The 24,589-nt window shown below is 46.5% G+C and overlaps 1 protein-coding gene across 2 annotated transcripts; it reads left to right on the top strand.

The window, feature by feature from the left end:
• The first annotated feature begins 1,811 nt into the window (after positions 1–1,811).
• LOC102147865 (putative neuroblastoma breakpoint family member 5) lies at positions 1,812–22,566 on the top strand. 2 transcript variants are annotated; one of them, XM_070267114.1, is made up of 12 exons: positions 1,812–1,866; positions 2,664–2,887; positions 3,701–4,738; positions 5,679–5,757; positions 6,354–6,568; positions 7,636–7,684; positions 8,312–8,526; positions 9,562–9,613; positions 10,389–10,564; positions 12,482–12,718; positions 15,048–15,262; positions 18,254–22,566. In XM_070267114.1, the coding sequence occupies exons 3-10, from the start codon at positions 4,450–4,452 to the stop codon at positions 12,583–12,585; spliced, it is 1,179 nt and encodes a 392-aa protein (XP_070123215.1). In that variant the 5' UTR covers positions 1,812–1,866; positions 2,664–2,887; positions 3,701–4,449; the 3' UTR covers positions 12,586–12,718; positions 15,048–15,262; positions 18,254–22,566. The 2 variants fall into 2 exon arrangements, with proteins under 2 accessions (XP_070123215.1, XP_070123216.1); XM_070267115.1 differs by lacking the exon at positions 1,812–1,866 and having other exon boundaries at positions 2,567–2,887.
• Positions 22,567–24,589: the final 2,023 nt, after the last annotated feature.

The raw sequence follows: 24,589 nt of genomic DNA, 5'->3' as shown, positions 1-24,589 counted from the left end.
TTCCTTTTCATTCTTTTTTCTCTTTGCATTTCAATTTCAGAAATTTCTATTGATATTTGTCCAAGCTCGCAGGTTCTTTCCTCAGCCGTGTCCAGAGTATTGTTGAACCTCTAAGGCACTCTTCATTTCTGTCCCAGTGTTTTTCATTTCTACCATCTCCTTTGGATTCTTTCTTAGAGTTCCCATCTTTCTACTTACCTTAGCCATATGTTCTTGCATGCTGTCCACCTTTCCCTTTGGAGCCGTTAGCATATTAATCACTGTTGCTTTAAATTCCTGGTCTAGTAATTCCACCATGTCTGCCATATTGGAGCCTGGTTCTAATGCTTATTTTCTTTCTTCAAACTGTGTTTTTTTTGTCTCATAGTATGTCTTTTAATGTTTTGTTAAAAGCCAAACATGATATACTGGGTAAAGGATTTGAGGTAAGTAGGCCTTAGTGTGAAGTTTTGTCTTTATCTGGCTAGGGGTTAGGCTGGGTTTCCTGTTTATTGTAGCTGTAGATGTGAGAGGCCTAAATCTCCTCTGGAATTCTTGGTTTTGTGTTCTCAGCTGTCTTGAGTGTCCCTGGTGATTTCTGCTTAAATGAGGCCTGAGAACTTGCAGTTCTTTCGGTTGTATCCTTTCAGTTATATTCCCCTGTTATCATATAGGATCCCTAAGGATGTGCTGGTAAGGTGTGTGTGTGTGTGTGGAAACATTCTGTAGTCCTATGATCAGGGCTCAGTCTTTGAGTCAGCCTGTGTCACTGGGCTGTGGCCTTCACAAGAGCTTCTCAGGGTTCACCTTCCTCCTCCCCTCGATGGAAAAGGAAGGCTAGAGGGGCCGGGATTGGGTATTTCCTTTCCCCAAGGTCAGTTGGGATGTGGTAAAATCCCAGTTGGTTAGGCTCTGGTCAAATAGTTTCTTTGAGAGCAGGCTTTGTCAAGAAAACAAAATGCTCTGGCTGTATCTGCCAGTAGCTACTTTCCTCTCACTCTGCCAGAGGCGTAAGGAGATTTTTCTCTAGTCTTCACTGTGAGACACTGATAGGGCTCCTGGACATAAAACTCTCCAGAACTCTTGGGTTTCTCCCACGACTGGGCCCCCTGATGCTTTTAACTCAAACTTCTCCACACTGAGTCTCCAGCAATAAGTCAATTACATGCTAAGTTTTCCTACTCTGATCCTGGCTCCTGCCTAGGTTTCTGTGTCAATAAGTTGTAATTCTCTTTGTTTGCCTAGCCTGTCTGTATCTCCAGTTTTGGGGGCAGTGGTTTGCTCTCTGACCTTCATTCTCTGATGGATCTAAGAAGAGTGGTTGATTTTCAGTTTGTTCAGCTATTTTCTTGTTGTGAGGACAGGAGTGATGACTTCCAAGATCCTTACATGTTGGACCAGAAACTGGAAGTCTCCTTAGACGTCTTGAGGGGAGACTGAGAGGATTGTTTATGGTCTCTTTAGAGAAAGTTCCCACTGTGCCTGAGAGCCAGCTTTATGTCAAGACAAATAATACAGTTGTAGAAGTCCAGAGAGAATCTGGACAAGTACATGGTGATCTTGGGAACAAAAGACATTTCTAACATTTTTTCCGGTTTCACATAGAGCATGCCATCCGGGAAACTGTGTCTGATGGATCGTAAAAACAAGAAAGGGCATTCGTTTAATACAAATAAGAGACCTTTCAGTACGATTCTCTCAGTGTATCCTGAAATTGTACTTGGGTATTTATGTCTTCATGACTAGACAGGCCATTGTGTTTACAATGGGTGGCATGGAACTCCTTAGTGCCTGCTGGACATTTCTGGATGTGGAATTTCTGAATTTTTCTGCAGAAAATCATGCAGAGGAGGAGAACAAAGAAGAAAAAGCATCAATGGACCCCAGGTAACCCGGAATGATCAGGCCCTGGAAGAGGATGCGTAAAATAAGAGGATGGTTCCCAAATAAAGACCAAGAGGTCAACACTAGCCACAGATTTCTAAGGCAAAAGTGACAGAAACTGCTGGTTGAATTATTCCATTCACTTAACCAATCAGGAAATAGCCTTCTAAAAAGGTTGTCATTTGCTTTTGTGGTACTTGTCATTCTTATGTAAGGGAAATTAACCAGTCTCGGGGAATTTGTTGTAGTCACAGAATCCATCTGTTCTCTCCTCTGTGGCTAAACCTAAGATGAGATGGATATGTGCTTTCTGCATGGTGGACTTTAGCTTCTTGGCATGCATTTCATAGCAAGAAATGTAATTAGACCAAAACAATCATGTCCCGTCACAATATTGATAGAAAGAAGTCTAGAAGGCACAAGGTCTCTGGGCATCTACAATGTGTCAGGAACGTGTATTCCTTGGGTGGCAGTATGTAAAATTCAACACCATTTCTGCACACGGTTGAGCCACTGTTCTGGTTCTCTGTGTCTGCTGAGTGCCATTGCTGTACCATACAGGTAGAGTTGATTCTCCTTCCTCATTGAGTGCTATCTGGCCAGTTTACTGAGCGCCCACTCCCCTCTCTCCTGCCCTCAGGGGCAGCCAGACCATGCTCTCAACATAGGAGGATTGTTTTCTTTCTCTTTGAGGGGACTGTCCCTCACTTTCTGTGACCACTCTCTCTACCACCAATCAGGACCACCTGGGACTCTGGCATCCAACCCTTCTTGGTTTCATCATATCCTTTTTCCCCTAGCCTGAGCACAGAGCTACAGGAAAAAGAGAGTGTGAATGAAGCCCTGAAGGGGTCAGTGGATGAAGGCCCTGTGACTTCTTCCAGTCACCAGTACCCGTCTGGTTCTCACGAGCCTCCCAGCACCAATGTCTTCTTGTCTGAGGAGCACGAAGACTTCTCTGCTCTGGTTGCAGCTACTGAGTACTCCCATCAACAGGAGAAGAAAGCTCCAACAGGTCTCCCAGGTAGTGTCCATATTCATGTTCCCCACATCCCTGTCCAGGTCAAGATATGTCTTCTCTTCAGTCTGGCCCTGGAGACTTAACTTGGTTTGAATCAGAATCTAGGACTCAGTTTTAAGCATACACATCAGGTGGGTCAGGTAGTTCAACACTCTTCCGAGTCCCAGGCCAAATCTCTGCCATCCCCGTTACCATGCCTGCTCCGCTCCAAGCAGCAGTCTCTGTCTCTTCTAAGTTGGTTTATCCTCAGTAGGGAGCCATCTAAGTGTCAAAAGATAAACACCTCTTGAATGTGTCTGGAATTTTCCCTGAATGCGTGGTGTGAACCCTGGCACCCTCCACCACTTTGAATAGCAAGAATCCTGTTCTCTAGGTGGCACCATAGATTCTTTCCTATTTATGAGTGAATAAATTCCATCCATCAGTCTAGTCTTGGTGTATAACTTCATCCAAACCAACAGCAGCCAGCATATCTGATGGAGTAAGAGCTGAATCTTGCCACAGCCTTTCCAGAAAGCAACTAGATGAGCTCCTCATGACCTCGGGGAGAATATGTTGAACTCTTTGCCCAGGTTCAGGGAAGAGAACCTTGTTGTATTGATCTGCCAATTCAGAGACAGTCTGCCCTATGACTCAGGAAAGGAAGCCTGGTCACTTTTCAGAAGACACAACCCGTGGCCTCCTGGAATATCCTGAGACTATCCTGTTCTCACACTGAGAAGACTTACATCCCTGTGTTTAAACAGGCCCCTGGGTTGGTAATGCGTCAAGAAGCAACTTTTTATTATGACTGGCCCTGTCCAAATTTATTTGCAGAAACTCAAAAAGATCAGAAGGATGAGGAAAGAGATGAGCCAACAGCCCCCAGGTAACTGATAATCCTGGTTGTGAAAGCAATGGTGACATCTGAAGATCTCAAATCCAGGGAAAATTAGAAAGTACCAGTAGACCTATTTCATCCCATCAGACTACCACGAATTACCCCTTTTAAGAATGCTGTCTGTTTTCTTGAGACTTGTCCTGTTAGTTTCCACTTGGTATTAATTTCTCAAGTTTAGGAACCTAGAGTCAGCTTGACACAAGGGAAACTAACCAATCTTAGAGATTTCCTGCACTCAGGGAGACCACGTGTCCTCTCTCATTTGGGGAAAACTAAGATAAGATACATAACTTCAGTCTGCACATTTGGCCTGTTTAATGGTGAGGATTTCATAGCGTGACATATAGCTAGACAAAAATGTGTATGTGATATTACAGTATTGAGAGAAACAGGCCTAGAAGGCACAAAATGTCTGGGAGCCCACAATGCCCCAGGAGCCTTTACTCACTGGGCCTCTGTAAGAAAAGTGGAACAGAAGTTATGCTTTGGAGTTGTAGGAACTCCTGTGGTTCTCGTTGTGTGCTCTGTGTCATGACTGTGGCATAGAGGAGAGCTGAGTCTCCTTCCTCATTAACTTGTTATCTGGACAGGGCAGTGAGCACCTGCTGCCCTCCCTCCCCTGACCACGGCAGCCTCACTTAGTTGCAGTCATAGAAGGACTGTTATATTCTTCCTATTTCAAGGGATGCCCTCTTTACCTTCTGTGACCTCTCCCTTAGTCTTCCAATCAAAGCCAGTTGGGAAGTTGCAGTGTCCAGTCTTTCCTTGTTTAATATTCTGTTATGTTTGTGCCTCTGGGCTCGGTAGGGAGCTCCAGGAGGAGGAGGAAATGAATGATACGTGTCAGGATTCTTTGGATGAACAGTATTTGACTCTTTCCAGTCACCATGACTTGTCTGACTCCTGCCACCCTCCAGACAGTCCCACCATCCCATCTGATGAGCATGAAATCTGCTCTTGGCTGGAGCGAGCCCGTGAGTACTCTATTGTAAAGAGGACAAGCTCCGAATGGTCTCCCAGGTAGCCTCCATGTTCTTTGTGCTCACACCTCTGTCCAGGTACAGAAATGTCTCTTTGATGGCAGACCTTGGAGGCCCATCTTGGTTTGAATCAGAATCTAAGATTCATTTGAAAGCACAGACATCGGGTGGGTCAAGTAGCTGTACACCCTTCCAAGTCCCAGATCAAATCTCTGTCACCCTGGGACCCAATGCCAAGCACAGGGTGGTGAACACCAGGTAAACCAGAGTGGGGAGATTGAAGAGATCATAACACACTTCCAGCCACCACTGATGCTTGTGCACAACAGGAGTTTCCATGAGCTCCTTCTATAAAGATGGGCCCTCTGATCTCTCCTGTAATTTTTTCCTAATTGAGTTCCTGAACTGAGCATTAATGACTGTCCAAGTAGGGTGGTAGTCTTGCCTATCTCTTTGGAGATGTTGTTACCATGGTTCCTCAGCTCTGGACTCTGGTCTCTCTCACCTCTGAGATACCTTGTCCTTGCTAAACAGTCAGCTGAGGAACAAGGCAAAGATACCTCTGTCTTTCCATGTCTGGAGTTTTCGCTGAAATTAAGGCATGGGCCCTGGTGCCCCCACCTCTATGAATCACCCAGGATCCTGGCCTCTCAAAAGCACCAAATACGCTTTCCGACGTGGGGTGTATGGATTCCATCCATCAGTCTCGTCTTGGTGTATAATCCCACCTATCTCACCAAAGACCAGGGTGTCTGCTGAGGCCAAGCTGACTCTTTCAGCAACACCTATTGAAGGCTGCTGACATGCTCCCTGTGATCTTTGGTGAAAAAAGACGTATTTAACTGTTTGCTCGATTCAGGGCAGAGGATATGGGGGTGATGATCTACCAGGGCTGGGTCAATGTCTGACTAGACATTTCTGAATTTGTTTGCAGAAAATCATGAAGACGAGGAGTATGTAGAAGAGAGAGAACCACTGTCCAAAATTAACGATCAGGGGAGGGTAAAGGACAGGTAAAGTATGGAGAGGGTCCTAGAAAGATCAAAGAGTGCAAAGGTGACCACATCTGTGATGTGATGGTCACCCAAACCTGCAGATTGCACTCCTGTCATTCCCTCAACCAACAACGACATAGCCCTCTTAATGGGGTTGTGCAGTCTCTTTCTGGTACTTGTAGAGTTAGTCTGAACCAAGGTGAACTAACTACTCTCATGGATTTCCTGTACTCACGGACATCACGTGTCCTCTCACGGATGGTTGGTTAAAAGGCAGGGTGAGATTCATATCCGCTTTCTGCAGAGTTCATCTGAGGTCGTTGGCAGGTATTTCACAGCAAGGAAGGTAACTAGACCCCACAAAATCGTATTATGTTAAATACTGAGAGAAGGTGGCCTAGAAGGTACAAGAACGCTGGAGTCGGCAATGCCTCGGGAGCTGGTATTGCCTGGCCGCTGATGTAACTTTCAAAAATATTTATGCATTTGCCAAACATGTCCCAAAATTCTGTTTTGAAGGCAAATGGGGGATGTTCTCATAGAAACCTCTGTGGAGGTCCTAAGAACCTTTGACTCAATTCCAATTCTACATTTTCCCTTCTAACCCACCATAGGGAGTTTGATTTTCTAATTCGAGTTCAGGCACGAGAGCTGACCCAGTTACGCCTACAGACACGGGAAGGAAGAGAGCTATCCGTCCTGCTTAATCAGAACCTCAAGGACCTCCTGGGCCGCAGTGACCTTAACAACCTCTGGGGGCAGGCCTTCCAAGAGCAATTGGCTGAGGGATGCAGGCTGTCCCAGGCCCTTGTCAGCAAGCTCAGCCCAGGTAAGGCGGCCACAGGCCCTGATTGCGCTGAGCCCTCCAAGGTCCCCGGCTCACAAGAGCCTCCACTTCTCCCCTCATAATGTTTTTGCCATCTCTCCTGGTTTCCACATCACACTTGGGGTCATGACAGGACCAGGAGCGGCTGGGTGGGAGCACAGAGAGGAGAAACGTACAAGGTGGAGGTGATAGTGTTCGAAGTGCCTGCTTCCTCCCTGATGGGCCATGGCCCTTGGGACAGGGGGCAGCCTCCACCCAGTGTTAGAGCACAGAAAGGCAGACATGATAGGAGGCAGCTAGTTAGGCTGAAAAGGGCCCTGAGCTAAGCGTGGACGTTCCCAGGCTCCAGCCTGAGTTCTGTCTTTTCTAACAGTGGGCGAGGGACGGATGTATCCTTCCTGGATTTCAGTTTCTTCATCTCTAACGTGACTAACACATGTGTTGCATGGTAGCTGTAGCATTCCAATAGGGAATGTCTATGAGTGTACTTTCACAATGCTAGAGTCACTCACTGGGGTTGATTTCAGTACTGGGTATGGTAGAATCTGGTAGTGGGATGTGGGTTTACACTAGAATACTTAGCACTTAACGAGGAGAGAATTTTCCTGGTGAACGGTAGACGCAGACGTGGAAGTCCCCACGAAGGACCAAGTCATGTGAGACTCGTGGGACAGAATTGTTTTTCCTCTCCTGAGAGAAAGGAGGAGGTTCTCTGTGAAAGGCATGATGAGACACAGAGTCACTGAGCTTGGGAACCAGCCTTGTGGCAGGAGGGAGGAGCCCCTAGGAAACCTGGAGAAGCATCTCTTGATCTGGGTAACAAAATCAATTTTTAACTCCTTGCTCAGTTCCACCCAGAGCATGCCACCTGGGACCCATCAGATCAGGGCCACTTTGCCTGATCCATCAGAATACCACGGCAGCCCATTTCTTTACAGACAAAACATGACACCTTTCTGAACTCATGTAGAGATAATTCGTGTCTCCAGGCCCAGAGAGGCACCTGCATTTGTAACGGGTGAAGTGGAACTAGCTAATGTCTAAATGGACTTTTCTCAATTTCTTTGCAGAAATCCATGAAGAGGAGGCTGAAGAACAACTGGGATCACTGACCCCCAGGTAACAGTGAAGGATCAGAGGAGGGTAATGTGCAAGTCAAATGCAGAGAGGGCTCTGGAAAGAACAGACGCAGAGGTCAAAAGTAGCTGCTTTCCTGAAGCAAGGAGGCGCAAAACTGGCTGATTGTGCTGGTCTCCTCCACTTCCCCCATCTGGATCGTCCATGTTCTTTGCAGCATGTGGAGTCTGTCTCACTCACAGTGAGGTAACCAGGCCTAGAGACGTCCTGCCCCTTCAGAGATGTCTTCTTCTCCTCCGGAGGGTCAAAACCCAGAGTAAGGTCCATACCTGCTCTCTGCATGTGGGCCTGAGCTTGTTGGCAGGTATTTCATGACAAGGAAAGTCATCAGACTAAATAAAAATTCATATTTTGTCTCAACCTTTAGAGAAGGAGGCCTAGAAGTTACAAGATCTCCTAGAGTCTCCAGTGTCTCAGGAGCATGCTTTTACTGGGTCACTGTGTATAAAATGCAAAAGGAAAGAAGAAAAAATGTGGTCCACCAAAAATGAGCAGATTTCTACTTGGAAGGCCTTTTGGGGATATTCTCACAGAAATCTCTCTCAAACTCCCTATCATCTCTCATTACCCCATTTCCACTCTGAGGATTTCTCTTCCCTCCCACCTTAGGAAATACCATTTCCTAATTCATGATCATGCACGAAAGCTGACCCAGATACGCCAGACGTCACGGGAAGGAAGAGAGGTCTCTGTCCTCCTCCATCAGCACCTCAGGGACCTCCTCACCCACAGTGACATTGGCAGAGACTGGGGACAGGGCTTCCGAGAACAACTGGCTGAGGGATGCAGGCTGGCAGAGCGCCTTGTCTGCAAGCTTAGCCCAGGTAAGGCGGCCACAGGCCCTGATTGCACTGAGCCCCTCCAAGGTCCCTGGCTGACAAGAGCCTCCGCATCTCCCCTCATAATGCTTTCGCCAGCGGTCCTGGTGTCCACATGGCACTTGGAGCCATGACAGGACCACGACTGGCTGGGTGGGAGCAGAGGGGAGAAATGCACAGAGGGACGTCATAGTGCTCCAAGAGTCTGCTTCCTCCCTGAGGGACCGTGCCCTTTGGGGCAGGAGGCAGCCTCCACCCGGTGTCACAGTGCAGAAAGGCGGATGTGATAGGAGGCAGCTTGTAAGAGTGAAAAGAGTCCTGGACTGAGCGTGAGCTAACCACAGGCGAGTGATTGATTTCTCCTTCCGGGATTTCTGTAAAATGGGTCAAAAGACGTGTTGCATGGTAGCTGTAACTATTAAAGAAGGGAATGCTCATGAATGTACTTCAGAAAAGGATGATACTCCTAACCGTTTGGGGTTTATTTAGTTATAATCCTAAAATGTGGGGGCAGATACGTTGATTTGAAATAGAACACTTTCCACAAAGAAAATTTTCCCCTCTTCTGCTGTAAAAGACAATTTGGAGTTCCCCTGAAGTCCCGGGATGTGTGGAGGGGTGAGTCATGGGGTTTTTTATCCTCCTTTTAGGGAAAGGAGTAGGGTCTATGTGGGAGTTCTGAGTGGACATAGAGTCACTGAGACTGGGAACCAGCTCTGTGGAAGGAGTGAGGAAAGAACTAGAGAATTCCAGAGGGAAACTGGAAAAGTACCCGCTGATCTGGAGACAAAAGATATTTGATCTTTGCCCAGTTAAACTCAGAGCATGCCATGATGGGGATCCAGCAGATCAAGGACATTTTGCCTGATGGGTCAGTAGACCATCCCAGGCCATTCCTTCAAAGTCAAACATGGGGCTGTCAGTACAATTCTCTCAGTGTGTCCTGACCTCATACACAGGTCATTGCTGTCCATGCCCAGGCAGGCCTTTGTGTCTGTACTATTTCATCTCTGTCTGGACATTTCTGAATTTTGTTTGCAGAAAGCCTGGAAGACGATGAAGATGAGGCAGAACAAGAATCACTGACCCCCAGGTAACAGTGAATGAGGAGGGCTAATAAGCAAGGGTAAAATGTGGGGAGAGTACCTGAAAGAAAGACCCTGAGGGCCAAATAGCCCCAGGTTTCACATGCCAGGGGGAACCAGCACTGCCCCTGGTGCTGATTTCAGTCACTCCAGCAACGATGGCAAAGCCCTTTGAACGAGGTTGTCTGTTGTCTTTGTGGTACTTGTAGCCTCAGTCTGACAAGGGGAACTAAGCAGTCTCAGGGATTTCCTGCCCTGAAAGAAATCCCTTGTTCTCTCTTGGAAGGCTAAAACAAGGATGAGATGCATGTCTGCTTTCCCAACTGTTGGCCTTAGGTCCTTCATAGGTATAGCATAGCCAGAAAGGATCTAGACAAAATTAAAAATAAATAAATAAATAAAAGGTCACGGTATTGACAGAAATGGCCTAGAAGGCACAAGATCTCTGGGAGTCCACAATGCCTCCGAAGCCTGCATTCACTGGGCTGCCATATGTAAGTTCAACACAATGTATTCACAAACTGGAAGCCATTGTATTGGTTCTCCGTGTGTGATGAGTCTGCCTTACAGGGAGAGTGCAGGCCCCATCATCATCTCACTGTCTGTCCAGTGCACTGAGCATGTTCTGCTCACTCTCTTTTTTCTCTCTCTCCCTCTCTCCTGTTCCAGGACAGCCAGGCTTTGCCCCAGTCCCTTGGACCCTACCCTTCAATCAGAACCAGCTGGGATACTGTGGTGTCTAATCCTTCTTGATCTCTTCTTTTCTCTTCCCTCTCTTACCAGTCTGGAGAGGGAGCTGCAGGAGAAGGAGATTGCGAAGGAAATCCTTCAAGATCCATCAGGTGAACAGAATTTGACTCCTTCCAGTCCTCGTGATCTCTCTGCCTCCGGGGAGCCCCTCAGAAGCACTGCCTTTCCGTGTGATGAGCCTCAAGTCAGCTTGACTCTGGAGGCAGCCAGTGAGTACTCCCTGTATAAAGCAGATAAATCCAAGTGGTCTCCCAGTTAGCCTCCATATTTTTTAAGCTCACCACGGCTGGCCAGGTAGAGAGATATACTTTCTGCAGGCTCTTGGACCGAGTTTTAAGTACAGATTTCAGGAGGGCTTGGGAGCTGTGCTGTCACCCTAATCCCTAGCTATGTCCCTCTCAGCCTGTCCCTCAGTGGCATCTGCAAGCCATTTTTCCCCAGGTGGGAGAGAGAAGGGATCATGACCACCTCACAGCCACCACTACAGCAGGGTCACAGTAGGTATTTGTCAGACCTCTTTCTTTAAGATGACGCATCTCATCTCCCGCAGTGTTCTAGCTAATTGCATTTCCTGAGCAGTGTCTCCCACTTGTCTCTGGCCATCCACACGTGGAACAGTTTTACTCAATTATTCTGGAGCTCTGTTCTCATGATTTGGGGTTCAAAGCTGATTCTCTACTTCCTCTGGGGTGACTACCTCCCTCTGAAGATTTAAAAACGAGATCCTGGATGCCGCATCCTGCCTGTGCCGCTTGGTTTCAATGAAGCCAAAGCTCTGGATCTGGTTTCCCCTCCTCCATAAATGGCCATGGGTTTCATCCTTTGTGTAGGCTCAGTGACTTCTTCCATGTGTGGGTTAGAGCTTCAAGCACGAGTCACGTCTTAGTGTTCTAATCTCATGTAAATGTCAACAACCAGTGTGCCTGATAGGACCCTTGTCTTACTTATGAGCAAAGAAGAACATGAGGCCACAGGACAGAAGGACTACAAAGGCATGGGGAGGAGTCTGCATGTGTAGAGTTGGACCATGATGCGAACAGGACTCCTGGGTGATTAGATTATTCAGACGTTTGATCGTGTGGAGATGACAGGATCAGAGAAGCAGTGGGAGATTCATGGATCCAGGCGTTAATGATGAGGTCTCATAGAGTGTGTTGTCAGGAATCTACATGGTAACACCATCCCAAACGATATTTTTACGAAACATTTAAAACAAACATTGGTGGCAATGAGGATGTGCAGAGGGGAGGAGAAAGGGGAACCCACAGTGGTGTGGAGAAGGCCCTGGGGGTTATGATCTGCCTTAGCCTGAGCTGGACTGGTCTGAGGCTATTTCAGGTCTTTGGTTAGCCCTCTTTCTGAGAATAGATTTTCATTTCACAGAAGAAATAGAAACATGTTTGATTAGGGACTAAAGCCCAGACCCCCCAGAAGAGTGTGTAACATAAGGACTGTGCACCATATTACGTCCCTGAAGAATCACACAAAGCCTCATACTGTAGCACCTCTGGCCCCTAAGTTTCTTATAAGGGTCTCAGACCTCTGCTACATTACTTACAGCTGCTACTACCTGTCTCCACCTCCCAAGTGGCAAAAGAATGTATATATGTGTGGGTGGGTGGAGGGCAGCCAAAACTTACAGAAAAGGAAGGTCAAAAGGCTCCAGAACTTTGCAAAGATTCCAAACTTGGTCTACAGTTTCCCAACTCCCTTCTTACTGGAAACAGAAGCCTTGGGACCATACTTCTTCCCTTCCTCTGATATTCTTCTGGGTAGACATCAGCAACTCTTTCTCCCCCATCTCCTGAGTCCTCTTTAGAACCTTCTCTGTAGGCTCCTGGACTAAGGTTACCAGTAACAGAGTAATAGGCATGACCTCATCTGCCCATGCAAAGCCCTCTGGACTCCAGTGGGTGATTGTCCACTTCAGGGACACTGTAGCCTGGGCACCTGCCATCTCGGCCTCCCCAGGGACACACATCATGGCGACATCTCCTTCATATACATGAAGTCTGAGTTTGTTTCCTGAGACCACTGACAAGCAGGGACTTCTGAAATGAGTGGTCTGGGAGGGCTTAGCAAATGGAAACTCGGATTGGTCCTACTGAAACCACTTCTTGTTTCAGCTCCTTCCTGGGAGGCTTGTCAGCAAGGGCCTTTGAGTGGAAACTTGAGTTTCCAAAGGTCAGAGATGCAAACTTCACAAGCACAGCTGGAGCCAAGCAGCTGAGGGAGCAGTTATCTGGGGCTGCAGCTGGACCAGTTCCATTGCAGGGATGGCAAAGCCAGGCTTGGTCTTTCCTCCACCATCTGGAGCTTCGCAGCCAACAGTGTTTCTGGAAACCGAGGTTCACTCTTCCAAGGTAAGAAAGAAAAGAAGAATAGGGAGCTGTAGTCCATGTGTTGGGCGTCACAGAGTTGTGGGGGAAGGTGGCAATGGGGCCTCTTCCATGCTCACTTCAGGTCAGGTTGAAACCCGTGATGCTCTGAGAGAGCGAGGTGGTGAGAGCCTGGGCTTTAGGATCAGCTCTGCCCCACGTCCCGGGTTTGCATCTTACTGGTTGTTTACCTTGGCCAGGTTGTTTATCCTCTTAGGTATTTACATCTCAATTCCCTCATCTGAATCCCCTGAGAATTATGTCTGCATTCCATACTCTTACTCATACTGCATTAATACTCTTGGGAGTATTAAGGACATAATTTCCACAGTGTCTGATTCAATAAAAATTGCTTGATAACAACTATGAGTATGTCAAATATACCCCCGTATCTTTCTGGTGCTTTAACACTTGCAAAATGATTCCACGTGCATTGTTCCGTCTGATGCAGAGCAGTCTTGATGGTCTCCACTCTCTCTGGACCCCATCTTCCCTTCTCTCTCAGAAAGGCACGTTTGCCCATTTTTCCCTCTCCTTTCAGGATCCATCATCAGGCCAGTTTTCCTGTTAGGTGCCCCCAGTAACACTGCCTTAGACACAATCGGTCCCAATGGAAACACTGGTGCACGGCTCAGTCTCCTCCTTATTCTTCAGTTTTTTTTCCCTCTTTTTCATGTAAAGGGCCACCTTCATCCTTAAAGTGCACAAGTCAGTCTCTTTTAGCATACTCTATTTAATTCACCATCTCTACTCATCTCTAAGTCCATGTCCTCAGTGTTTTTCTCCTCAGGATCCTGAGAGGTTGCTTACAACTGAGCTTCCAAACCCTGACATCCATTTCCTCTGGGTCTTGTTCCTCCTCACCCTCCACCGCTCTCAGCATCTCCTCCTGGGCCCTGGAGCTGCCTGGTGCTCATCCTTCAGGTGATGGTGTCATCTGAGGAAGGAGGAGAGATCCATGTTCTCAACTGGAGGTGGGGCAACAAGGAGCGCCCTGTCGCTCATGGACAGGTCCTACAGAAAGTCTCAGTGAGGGTCAGGGGAGGCGTAGCCCTGACAAGTGCCGTCAGATCTTGGGCTATTTAGTTGTCTTCTCACCCTCTAGCCTCTCTTTTCCTTCTCCTTGGCTTCCCCAATCCCAGCCAAGACTCAGCCTCACTGGCTCAGTCGCTCTCTTTCCTGCTCACTTTCCACAGGGGCCTGAGCATCACACCAGGCTCCACGCCAGGTTGTTTGGCCACGGATAGTTTCTTAGTCTGTTCAGGCTGCTATCACAAAAATTCCATTGACTGGGTGACATAGAAACAGCAGAAATTTATTTATTGGAGTTCTGGAGGCTGAGAGGTCCAACATCACGGCACTGGCACCTTCGATGTTTGGTGAGAGACCCCTTCCTGGTTCACAGAGACCGTCTTCTCGTGCCACCCTCACGTGCTGGAAGGGATAAGGGAGCTCTGTGGGGTCTCATTTATGAGGGCACTAATCCCATTCATGAGGGACCTGCCGCCCAAAGGCCCCACCTCCAAACACCATCACACTGGGGATCCTGTTTCCACAGAGGAATTTGGGGGAACGCAAGCAATCCTTCTCTGGAGATACCGTTAATGCTCTTTGTGTTATCCTCACCCGCCTCCTCCTGGTGTTCCACGGGGTTTCTCGCCACAGGGTTTCTCCTTCTTCTTGCACTTCTAAATTTTTTCCAATTTCAACTGACCAGAATAGTGATTAGAATGTCATATTCAATGTCTCCAAACCCCTGTTTATTCATCTGTTCAATTAGAGAAAAGAACACATATGCATAGATGTATTTATATTGTATGTCATACAGTCTGTGTATTTTGTGTGTACCTTTTATAGGGTACATATGTGACATCTATATATGCAAGTTTTGTAAACTCCCCTGCTTTCACCCTCCCCCGTTTTTTTCTGTCCTATGTTTTCCCGTGCACTCTGGTTCTGCGTGATCTCTACAATCTCCTTCCTGCCAGTAGGACAACCTCTGTCCATGTGATTTCCTTCCCTTTGTCTTCTCTACTGAGACACTGTCTTTATCAATTCTGTTTTTCTTGATATCTTTTGGCAAATGGGAGTGTGTTTGCCTCCTGACCATCTCATCACCACTGAGCACTGTAAGAAAGATCGACAAAAAAGAAAATATCAGTGTCTGCATTGGCTTCACCTCACCCCCACGGACTTTCAGATGGCCGTTGTTGTTCGAGCCACTTTCCTTATTCGATGTCCCTCTCGGGTGGGGAGTAAGTCACTGTAGGTGGTGAATAACTGTGGATCCTCTCGGCTGTGGTTTTCTTTTCAGAGCTGGGTTTGGACGCATCCCTCAGGATGAAGACCCCTCCCACGCTGAAGGGTGATGCTCTTGAGTGTTCGGATGCCAGCAAGCAGTGGTGTCAAGTCGTTGGCCACATTGATGCCTCAATTGTCATCCAACCGCGGATTCTCAAAAGAAAACTGCGGCTCAGCAAGTGGAGAGTAGCATGCAGATTCCCTGGCCTTCAAGCTTAGGGTCCAGAGGTGATTCCATCTGGGGCTCTCAGATGCACTTATTCCTCAGTGCTCTCTGTCTAAGCTCATAGCTCAGTCTCCTGCTCTTTTTTCTCTCCCTTGTTTGTTCTGTTCAACATCTGGTGCTACCTCTGTCTGGTCTCACCTCTGTCCTCCATGGGGGCTGCCACTGTGCCAGGCCCTTCCATCTCCGTCTCCTGTTTGCACTCTGATCTCTGCTGTGTTTCCACTGCCGCTGTCCTGATATTCCCTCTCACCTTTCCTCTTAGCCAAGGGGAAGCCCAGCCCCATGGTCCTCCTCATCACAAGAGCATCTTTGAGCCACTGAACACATTGCCCTTTGTCTGAAATCACACACTTTCTTGGCTTCTTTGCCTTCCCTTCCCTGCTTCCCCAACTCCACTGCCTCTTTCTTCTGGGAGCGTTGTCCAAACGGATCACTTGCACATGGATATTCCTCCTGTGTGTGTTAGGGAACCCGACCTAGGACAACCCTTAACCCTGGACTTCTCCATGTGAATAGGAAGTGTTGAAACTGAGGAGAAAGAGCCCCGATTATAAAAACTGAACGAGTGGCTGGGTCATGGCCAAGTGGTTGAGTTCACGCGCTCTGCTTCAGCAGCCCAGGGTTTTCCCGGTTCAGATCCTGGGCACGGACCTAGCACTGCTCATCAGGCCATGCTGAGGCAGCGTTCCACAGCGCAGAACTAGAAGGACCTACAACTAGAACATACAACTATGTACTGTGGGGCTTTAAGGAGGAGAAGAAGAAAACAAAAAAAGATTAGCAACTGGTATTAGCTCAGGGCAAATCTTTAAAAAGAAAAAACCTCACTGAGAGCCTGGGTGGGAGTGCTGGACTGGCCTGGAGTCGGGGTTTTCCCTCAGCCCCAGGTGTGCAGGCTTTGGCTGGTCTGCATGGGGCTTCCAGGGACCGAGTGTCCCCACCTCAGGGCCTCCTCGGAGCTGGCAGTAGTACTGCCATGTAATAAGCAACTGGGGACTTTTATTTAGATGAATGCCTTGACCTCACAACTCAAGATTCTCGTTTAAATGCTCTGGGGTGGGGTTTGAGCTTCAGTATTTTTAGAAAGCTCACAAGTGGTTTTTATGCAGCTAGAGATAAGAAGAACCCTTTGTCTCCTATGACCTCAGGTTCAGCATAGAAATGTGCCAAACATTTCAGTGCTTCATTGAAATGTCTGAGTATCCGTGAGTCCTTGATGGAATTGTATTCCTCTCTCAACTGTACTATCCATATAACATGCAAGAAAATCAAGAAGAAAAAGAGGTAGATGAATGGATTAGACTTAGAAGAACTCTACTTGGAAAAGACTTTCTCCAACTTTTTAGAATGCAAGATAAAATGAGAAATAAACATTACATAGAAACCCAGTTTACAGATAACAATACCTCCCTGTTACAAATAACAGAATTTAGTACTTTCTTTAATTTTTTTCTTTTCTTTTTTTTTGGTGAGGAAGATTGGCCCTGGGCTAACATCTGTTGCCGATCTTCCTCTTTTTCCTTGAAGAAGATTGTAGCTGAGCTAACATCTGTGCCAATCTTCCTCTATTTTGTATGTGGGAGTCTGCCACAGAATGGCTTGGTGAGTGGGGTGTCTGGCCATGCCTGGGATCTGAACCCGGGAACCCCGGGCCACCCAAGCAGAGGGTGCAAACTTAACCACTATGTCACCACGCCAGGCCCTTCTCTCAAATTTATAATGTAAAACTTGAAGTTCACGTTCCATCAAATTGAAATCAAGTCCAATGGGTTTGGCACTACACTTGGAAAATTTTACTATTGATCAATTTTTGTTATTAAGTAAAATCCTCAAAGAGAACCATTATATTCATTCCCCTAAAGAAAATATAATAGTAAATAAATTGAACGTTAGGAAAAAGAGTTAGGTTTATGCTTCTTTATGCCATTCTTTACACTGGCGTAAATCCTAAAAAGGAATCTTTCCCGAGGGAGTGCTTTGGGGGAATCAAAGGGTGGGTGGAAGAGAACCTAGTCAAACCAGTTGCCTTATGTATCCCCTTCAGAGACCTTCTGGTCTAGACCTTGAGAATATTCCTAGCAATGCCCTAAGGTGTATCCTGGTGTGGAATCCACAGGAGGACTGAAGGAAAAGGAGTGCATCCATGGTTATACTCCTTGCTGTTTTTTTTGCTAATTCCCTTGTGAGTTTCCCCTTGTGGGGTTCTTCCTCAGTCCCTCCGGAGAATATTTCTCTGTAAAGCCTTACTCTCGTCCAGCCAAGGTGACCCAACAGTATCTACTTCCTGTCGACACCTCCGGACTGGAGCCTTTCCTCTCACCTTCCCCGAAATGGACACAAAGGGAGAGGCCTGAGTTCTGGCCCCAGGGTTGTCAATAACAGCTCAGGTGGCTTTAGTTAGGCCTGAGCCCCCTGGCATCCCCACTCCTCATCGGTAGAAGGTGGAACTGGATTTGGATATATTCTGAGGTCCCTGTAGGCTCTTACATTCCCGACCTCTTCCCATCGCCTGCCTTTCTTCCTCAGAGTACTGGGACAGAGAGAGAAAGAGGGCGTGCCTCTCTGCCAAGGGTCCTCTCCTTCCGACAGCAGTCTGTTTCTGAATGTGTGTGATGGATGCTGAGCACATCCCTCCCTGGGAGGTGTGAGACAACCATCCCTTTGCTCCAGACGAAGGGGATTCAGGAGTGAAGTGGCTGCTGAGGACAGGGTGGTGGGGATCTGGCTAAGGCTCTGCAGCAGCTCTGAGCTCAGACGTCACCAGCTCCTGGTGGGCGAGGACAGGGGTCCCTGGATCCTGCACCGCAGACTGGATGGAAGTTTAGGGAGCCGCCTCTTCTAACTTTGGATCTCACTTTCCCCTTCAGCTCCTCCTCCCAGTAGGAGCTCAGCTTGCTCCTGGCCTCTGTCACCATGTAGCCAGCCCTCCAGGCTCAGCTCGCAGCAGGACCTGACAAAGACTCACACTGGGTTGTTTTTGCTCTCTCTCTCAGATACCAAGTACTTCTGAAACCAAGAAAAGAAGAAACCCCATTATGAAAAGTCGCTTTCCCACTGGATGAAACACATCTAAAACAGCCAATCCAGTTCCAGCCCAAACAGAACACCAGAGGGATCCTTTGCTGAGAATCCACATCACAACCGCAAACCACTCTCCAGGATGTTTACTCCAAAAGCCTGCTTCGATGGGAGCAATCCCAGCCCCTCAGCCTCCAGTTGTGGTACATCGCGAAGGAGCCCAATGCCTAGATGCACACACGGTTCTGAGAGACCTTAACCCTCGCTCCTCTCAATTCCCATCCCCTACGTAACCAGAATCAGGAGCAAGTGGGCAAAGACAACGTGTCGAACCGGACGTTCTTTGCCACCACCAGGGCTGTGCTAGGAGCAGACAGCAGTAACCGTGCAGTGTTCTTGTTGAGAATGCGCAGGCTGAATTTCATCATGAGGTCGTTATCAGACAACTGCAGAATGTAGACCATTGAACAAGACGACTGGCCTTTCTTCCAACAGTCAGTGCCACCACAAAGACGACGACAAAGAGGAGAAGAGATATTTTCGGTTCCTAAGGACTGAAAGGATTGTGTTATTGTGTTTTTTTAGTCCTTTGGGACCAAAAATATCTCCTCACCTTTTTGTGGTTGTCTGTGGTGGTGGTGACGTGGCCTTGTTTGCAGGGGACAGGTCAGTCGTCTGGCTCAGTGGTCTACATTCTGAAGTTGTCTGACCATTTCCTCATGATTAAATTCAGACTCACCCTTCTGCCAAGAACACTATACAGTTAGTTTCTGCTGTGAGCGTCCTAGCACAGCCCCCTGGAGACCAAGGATGTCCAGTTTATCCACCACCGTTACTGTGTGACTAGCATTGGTCACTTTGTTCTGGAGGGCCCACGAGATCGGTTCATTGTAAAGAGGCATTTTTTTTTTTCTTTCTATCGTTAGCAATTTGGTGAGTGGTACTTTGAGAGTGTATGAATATCCTCTTCTCTAAAGATCTTTCTCTAAAATTTTTTACCATCGTTAATGAGCCCTGCTGTGTGTCACTTATCGTATTCCTGTTTGTACATGGAGATTTCCTAATTTCGTCATTCCTCTATACTTGTAGTTGCTGGCACAGTGCTGTGGAAAAGAACTTTCCCTCCCCCTTTCATACCGTTAAAGTTTCTGTTGTGACTGTCACTGTGGACTCGTGAATTTTTTACATTCATTAGCATAATCCATTATACTCAGGATTGATTTTGTTGGATATGGATTTAAGTCAATAGAAATATTCTTGTTCCTCCTGTTCATACTTATGTGCTAACGCTTCCCCCATGAATAAAATTTCCTCAGTCATCTCTTATTGGGTAGAGTCGGTCCTTAAAAGACTTCCCATGATGGAATCAGGACTCCCCGGGGGTTGCATGTTTAACTCTCTTGTTCTGCTGCCTGATGCACGGACAGCTTGGCGGAATGTAAAGGACTTGCCCACAATGACTCTTATTCAGTTTTTTAAAAATATTGTCTTGCTCTGTATGTTCTGTTGAGATGGAGAATGTAAATCCATTTTCTCCCAGTTGTATGTGAATTGGCTTTGAGGGGTGGGGAACTTTTGGAAGGTCTGGAACTTGAGAGGAATTTGTTTTTCTTTTTTTCAAGTCTTTTAGTTCTAAGAGGATAGAACTTGGAGTTGACCATTCCAGTCTATTTCTCCCAGGTATCTATGATTTTCTCTCTGATCCTTTCTCAATATCTTTTCTTCACATTTGTTCTGCTTGATACTTTCTTTATTCAATGTCTCTTATAATTTTGAACAAATATGTTGCCCTTATGAACCTTGCCATTTAGCCTTTTTTCAGAGAATTTTCTTTTTCTTCATTTTTTTCCTTGGTTCTGCCAATTCTAACTTCTCATTTCCTGTTTTGTACCCAGTTCTCTTTTGAGTATTTCTTATGTGAAGTTTTGTTTCTTCGTATCCACAAATGCTCTGTCAGGAACATTTCATTCAGTTAAGGATGTCATTTTATAGTGATCCTATGCTTGCTCATTGCTTTTGAGGGGAATTGTTTCATGAGCTGAACTCTTTGACTCTCTAGTTCTGGTTTTTCCTTATGTCATCTTAGAACACCTGTCTGCTACATGATTTTCCCGTTAACATGCTTAGGTTTACTGAACGAGAAACAAACATTCTCTCTAGGAACGGATGAGTGATTTGTTTGGCTTAGTCCATTTCTTAGGTCTGGATCTCTCTCTTTGGTGCAATTCATCTAATAGACGTGAGGTTTGGGGATAGGCGGGCTGTGTCTTCTGGATTTGGGGAATCTATTTTCTTCCAGTAGGACCTTTCATTTCTACCACTTGCTTCATTCTTTCCTTCACCACAAGCCTCCAAAGACACTACGTCTTCTTCCAGATCTCTCCCTGGCCCCAGCAATTGTACCTCCCCAAGATTGTCACCTCTGGTCCTCTGCACTGTGGAAGCCCTTCCTTTCAATTCCCCAGCAGCCGGAGCTGTGGTGGCCCTGGTCTCAGGCCTGCTCTGAGTTTATGACAGTCCCTTTCTGTGGAGGACTTCCCTGTGTTCCCTCCTGAGCAGGCCCTCCCTGTTGTCCTCTCCTCTATGTGCGTGGTCTTTGCTGATCCTTCCCTTGCTGTTTGGCCCCCAGACCTGGCTCAGGGAAAGCCAATCGAGTCCACAGTGTTCTCTGGCCCCTGGTGGGTTGGGTGCAAGGTTGTGAGTGGTGTTTCGGACTCTTGTGAGATAATGGAAAATATCTTCTTTGCTCCTGGTTCCTGGCACAGAACTCCTAAAACCTTGGTAGTTTCATCAGTGATAAGAAAGGAGCATCTCTTTTGCTAATATTTGGTCTTTGACCCCATCCCTGACACAGGGCTCTGAAACCCTTGTAAATCCCTAAATGACAGGAGCACCAGGAGCAGCTTTTGTTCTATTGAGGTGACTCTGGGTGGTCTCCTGGATGGCTCCTGGCTAGGGGTGACCACCAGAAAGACCCAGCCATGATTAGATGCTTGGAATTTTAAGCCCACACCCCACCCTCCAGAGATGGGACAGGGACTGAAAATGAAGTTAATAATTGACCTTTCCTATGGGAAGAAGCCTCTAAATCATCCCAGTAGTCAGGGGTTCGGAGGTCTTCCAGGGTGGTGTACATATTCGCACCAGGAGGGTGAGGCAACCCAACTCCACGAGGACAGAAGCTCCTATACTCGCGACCCTTCCGGACCTCACCCTATGTATGTCTTCATGTGGCTTTGCATTGGCTAACCAAACCTGAGGAAGGGGTTGTGGGAACTTCTGCTTTGTAGCCAAGTGGGACAGAAGTTGTGGGTAGCCTGCGGACCTACTACATGCAATTGGCATGTGGAGTGGGGTGGGAACATTCTTGTGGGACTGAGCCCTTTATCTGTGGGATTTGACACTATCTCCAGGGAGACAGTGTCAGAATTGAGTGAAATTGTGGGACACCTAGTTGGTGTCCTGAAGAATTGCTTGGTGTGGGAAAAAAACCCACACATTTGGTGACCAGAAGCGTCAGAGGTGAAGTGTTTTGTGTGGCGAATAAAGGAGACACACGGGAAAGAAAAACACAGGAGGAATGAACTGGGTTTTGTCTTTTACAACTCTCCATGTCAACTCCTAGTCCTTTGAAATAATGCTGAGAAATTCAGCTGCCGTCATCCTAGGTGGACCTGTACTCTCTACCATTCTTTTCAAACGCAGACTTTCTATAGTACACAGAAATGGAATTCTACAACAGAACATCCCCATCTTCATCAAGCAGCTTCAACAATTATCACCTGAAGGCTGAACTTGTTTTAATACAATCCCACACTTACGTCCCTTTTCCTATATTATTTAAAGCAAATCCCACACATCATGTTCATCTGTAATTATAATAGAATGTTTCCCTAAATGATGACTCTTTCTGAAAGTATTATCATAATACTATTACAATTATTCAGTAAATAATTTAAAACCTTTAATATGAAATAGACAGTGTTCAATTATCCCATTGTTGTTTTTAGGTTGGCTTCTTTGAGTCAATATGCAAAAAAAATCCACAAACTATGATCAGTTGGATATGTCTTTAAGCCTCTTGCATATACAGTTTCTCCCTCATTCTCTCTCTCGCTCACTCTCTCTCTCTTTCTCTCACTCTTGTTCTCTCCTCTTTTGTCAATTATTTGTGATGAAACTGAAGTGCTTGTTCTGTAGCATTCCCGCAGTCTGAATTTGGCTGATTTTGTACCCGGATACACTTGAACACGTTCCTCTGTCCTCCATACAGTGCTGTCTAATAGAAAGACAACGCAAGCGCCAAATGCCAAAAGTAATTTAGTGAATTTAGGGCCGGCTATCTGGCTCAGTGCTTAAGTTCCCACGCTCCCCTTTGGTGGCCCAGGGTTTTGCTGGTTTAGAGCCTGGCACGGACGTGGCATCACTCATCAGGGCATGCTGAGGTGGTGTCCCACATCACACGACCAGAAGGACCTACAACCAAAATACACAACTATGTACTGGGGGGCTTGGGGGAGAAGAAGAAGAAGAAGAAGAAAAAAAGAAGATTGGCACCTGATGTTAGCTCAGGTGCCAATCTCTAAAAAAAGGAAAAAAACTTAGTAGCCACCTTGGAAACTAACATGTATGAGCACTCAACAAAACAAAAGGCTCATCTTGTACACTGCTACTGTTGAGGGAAATAGTTCTCCCAAAGTTATACAGTTGGGTCTAATAAAATAACATTTTACCTGTCTTCAGTTTGTAAGTTTACATTTAACTGTTATAAATTCAGTGAAATTAAAATTCGGCTCCTCTGCACCCCTAGTGACATTCCAAATGTTCAATAGCCACACGTTTCTTGTGGCCACTGTGTTGGATCCGCAGATGCAGACACTGATCAGATTCATGTTTGATAAGTTGACAAGACTTCCTCAAAAGCGGTGTGTGCTCTTCCATCGGGGACACATCACGTCCTGTGCGCCTCTTCTAATGGTGTTAGCAGCCCTTCATGTGCAAGGCCCAGATCCATTCAGTGATGACGTGGAGCAACTGGTGATATTCCATCGTCAGGTCTTATTACCTGGGACACTTGTAGAAAGAGAAACTTCCCCTAAATAACTAGTTAGTTATGGAACAGAACAGTCTGTAAAGAGGCCTGCACCTTAATGAGCTGGTCCCCTAGCACCCTCGGTGGTCACCAGTTAGCTTCCTTTCTTTTTCTTTTTCTGGGTTGCTATGAACTCTAGGATTCAGACACATGGAAGCAGTTCAATCCATTGCAATATGGTCCTTACTGATGCTCCAATTATCCTCCCTTTCAGCAAAGAATGTGAGTTCAAGTTGGCCCCTTAATCCTTTTGATAACATGCTAATAATCTCTGAGACCTCTCCTGATATCAGTTTGAGAAGGTGTTTCTATCTCATCTTGAATATTTACTGCTCCTTCCTCAACTCAACCATTTCTTTAACAAACTCTGGTTTCTTTTTGTGCAAAATGGTCTTCCCAGATCCAACTGTGTATCCTAGAGGTACTCATTGCCATTCATTAGTTTCCAGTGGACGGAGCTAGGAAATGCACATTTATGTTCATATGTATTCATGTACTCACGTATATTCACCAACACTGCCAATTCTAATTTGGAACTACAGGGTTTTTTTCTTTTTTTGCTGAAGAAGATTCACCCTGAGCTAACATCTCTTTCCAATCTTCCCCCTTTTGTATATGAGCCACTGCCACAGCATGGCCACTGGCAGGTACGTAGCGTAGGTCCATACCCGGGTTAGGCTGAAGCCGAACATGGCAAACTGAACCACTAGGCAATGGGGGCTGCCCCTATCGGGATTTTATCGACTGTCTATCTTTCACCTGAATCTCCTTTCTCTAACACCAAGCATTTTTTGTTTTAAAGGACACCGGGGGTAATAAAATTAGAATATCCCAAAATGTCTCATTTACTTTTTCCCCTCATTTATATAAACAAAAGAATACAGACAATAGCAACAACACCACTAATAACACGCTTGAGGAAAGTGGCTTCTGGTTTTGTCACTCTCTTGGAGTATAGATAAATTATTGTGTTTGAGAGTCTCTTGGAAGAGTTCTAATCCACATGGTTCTTCTACAACAGGGATACATAGTTGGGTTCATTTGTTGCATTGTGTTTTCAATGTCAAGAGGTGAAATTTCTGAAAATTTCATTTAGTTTTATAGCTACGTCACAATGAATGTAGAGGGGCTGCCCTGTGGCTGAGTGGTTGGGTTCGTGTGCTCTGCCTTGGCGGCCTGGGGTTTCGCTGGTTTGGATCCTGGGTGTGGACATGGCACC

This window comes from Equus caballus, chromosome 5 (genome assembly GCF_041296265.1).
Source record: "Equus caballus isolate H_3958 breed thoroughbred chromosome 5, TB-T2T, whole genome shotgun sequence".
NCBI lineage: Eukaryota > Metazoa > Chordata > Mammalia > Perissodactyla > Equidae > Equus > Equus caballus.
Note: the sequence above shows the minus strand (reverse complement) of the source record. Positions and strands in the feature narration are given on the sequence as shown.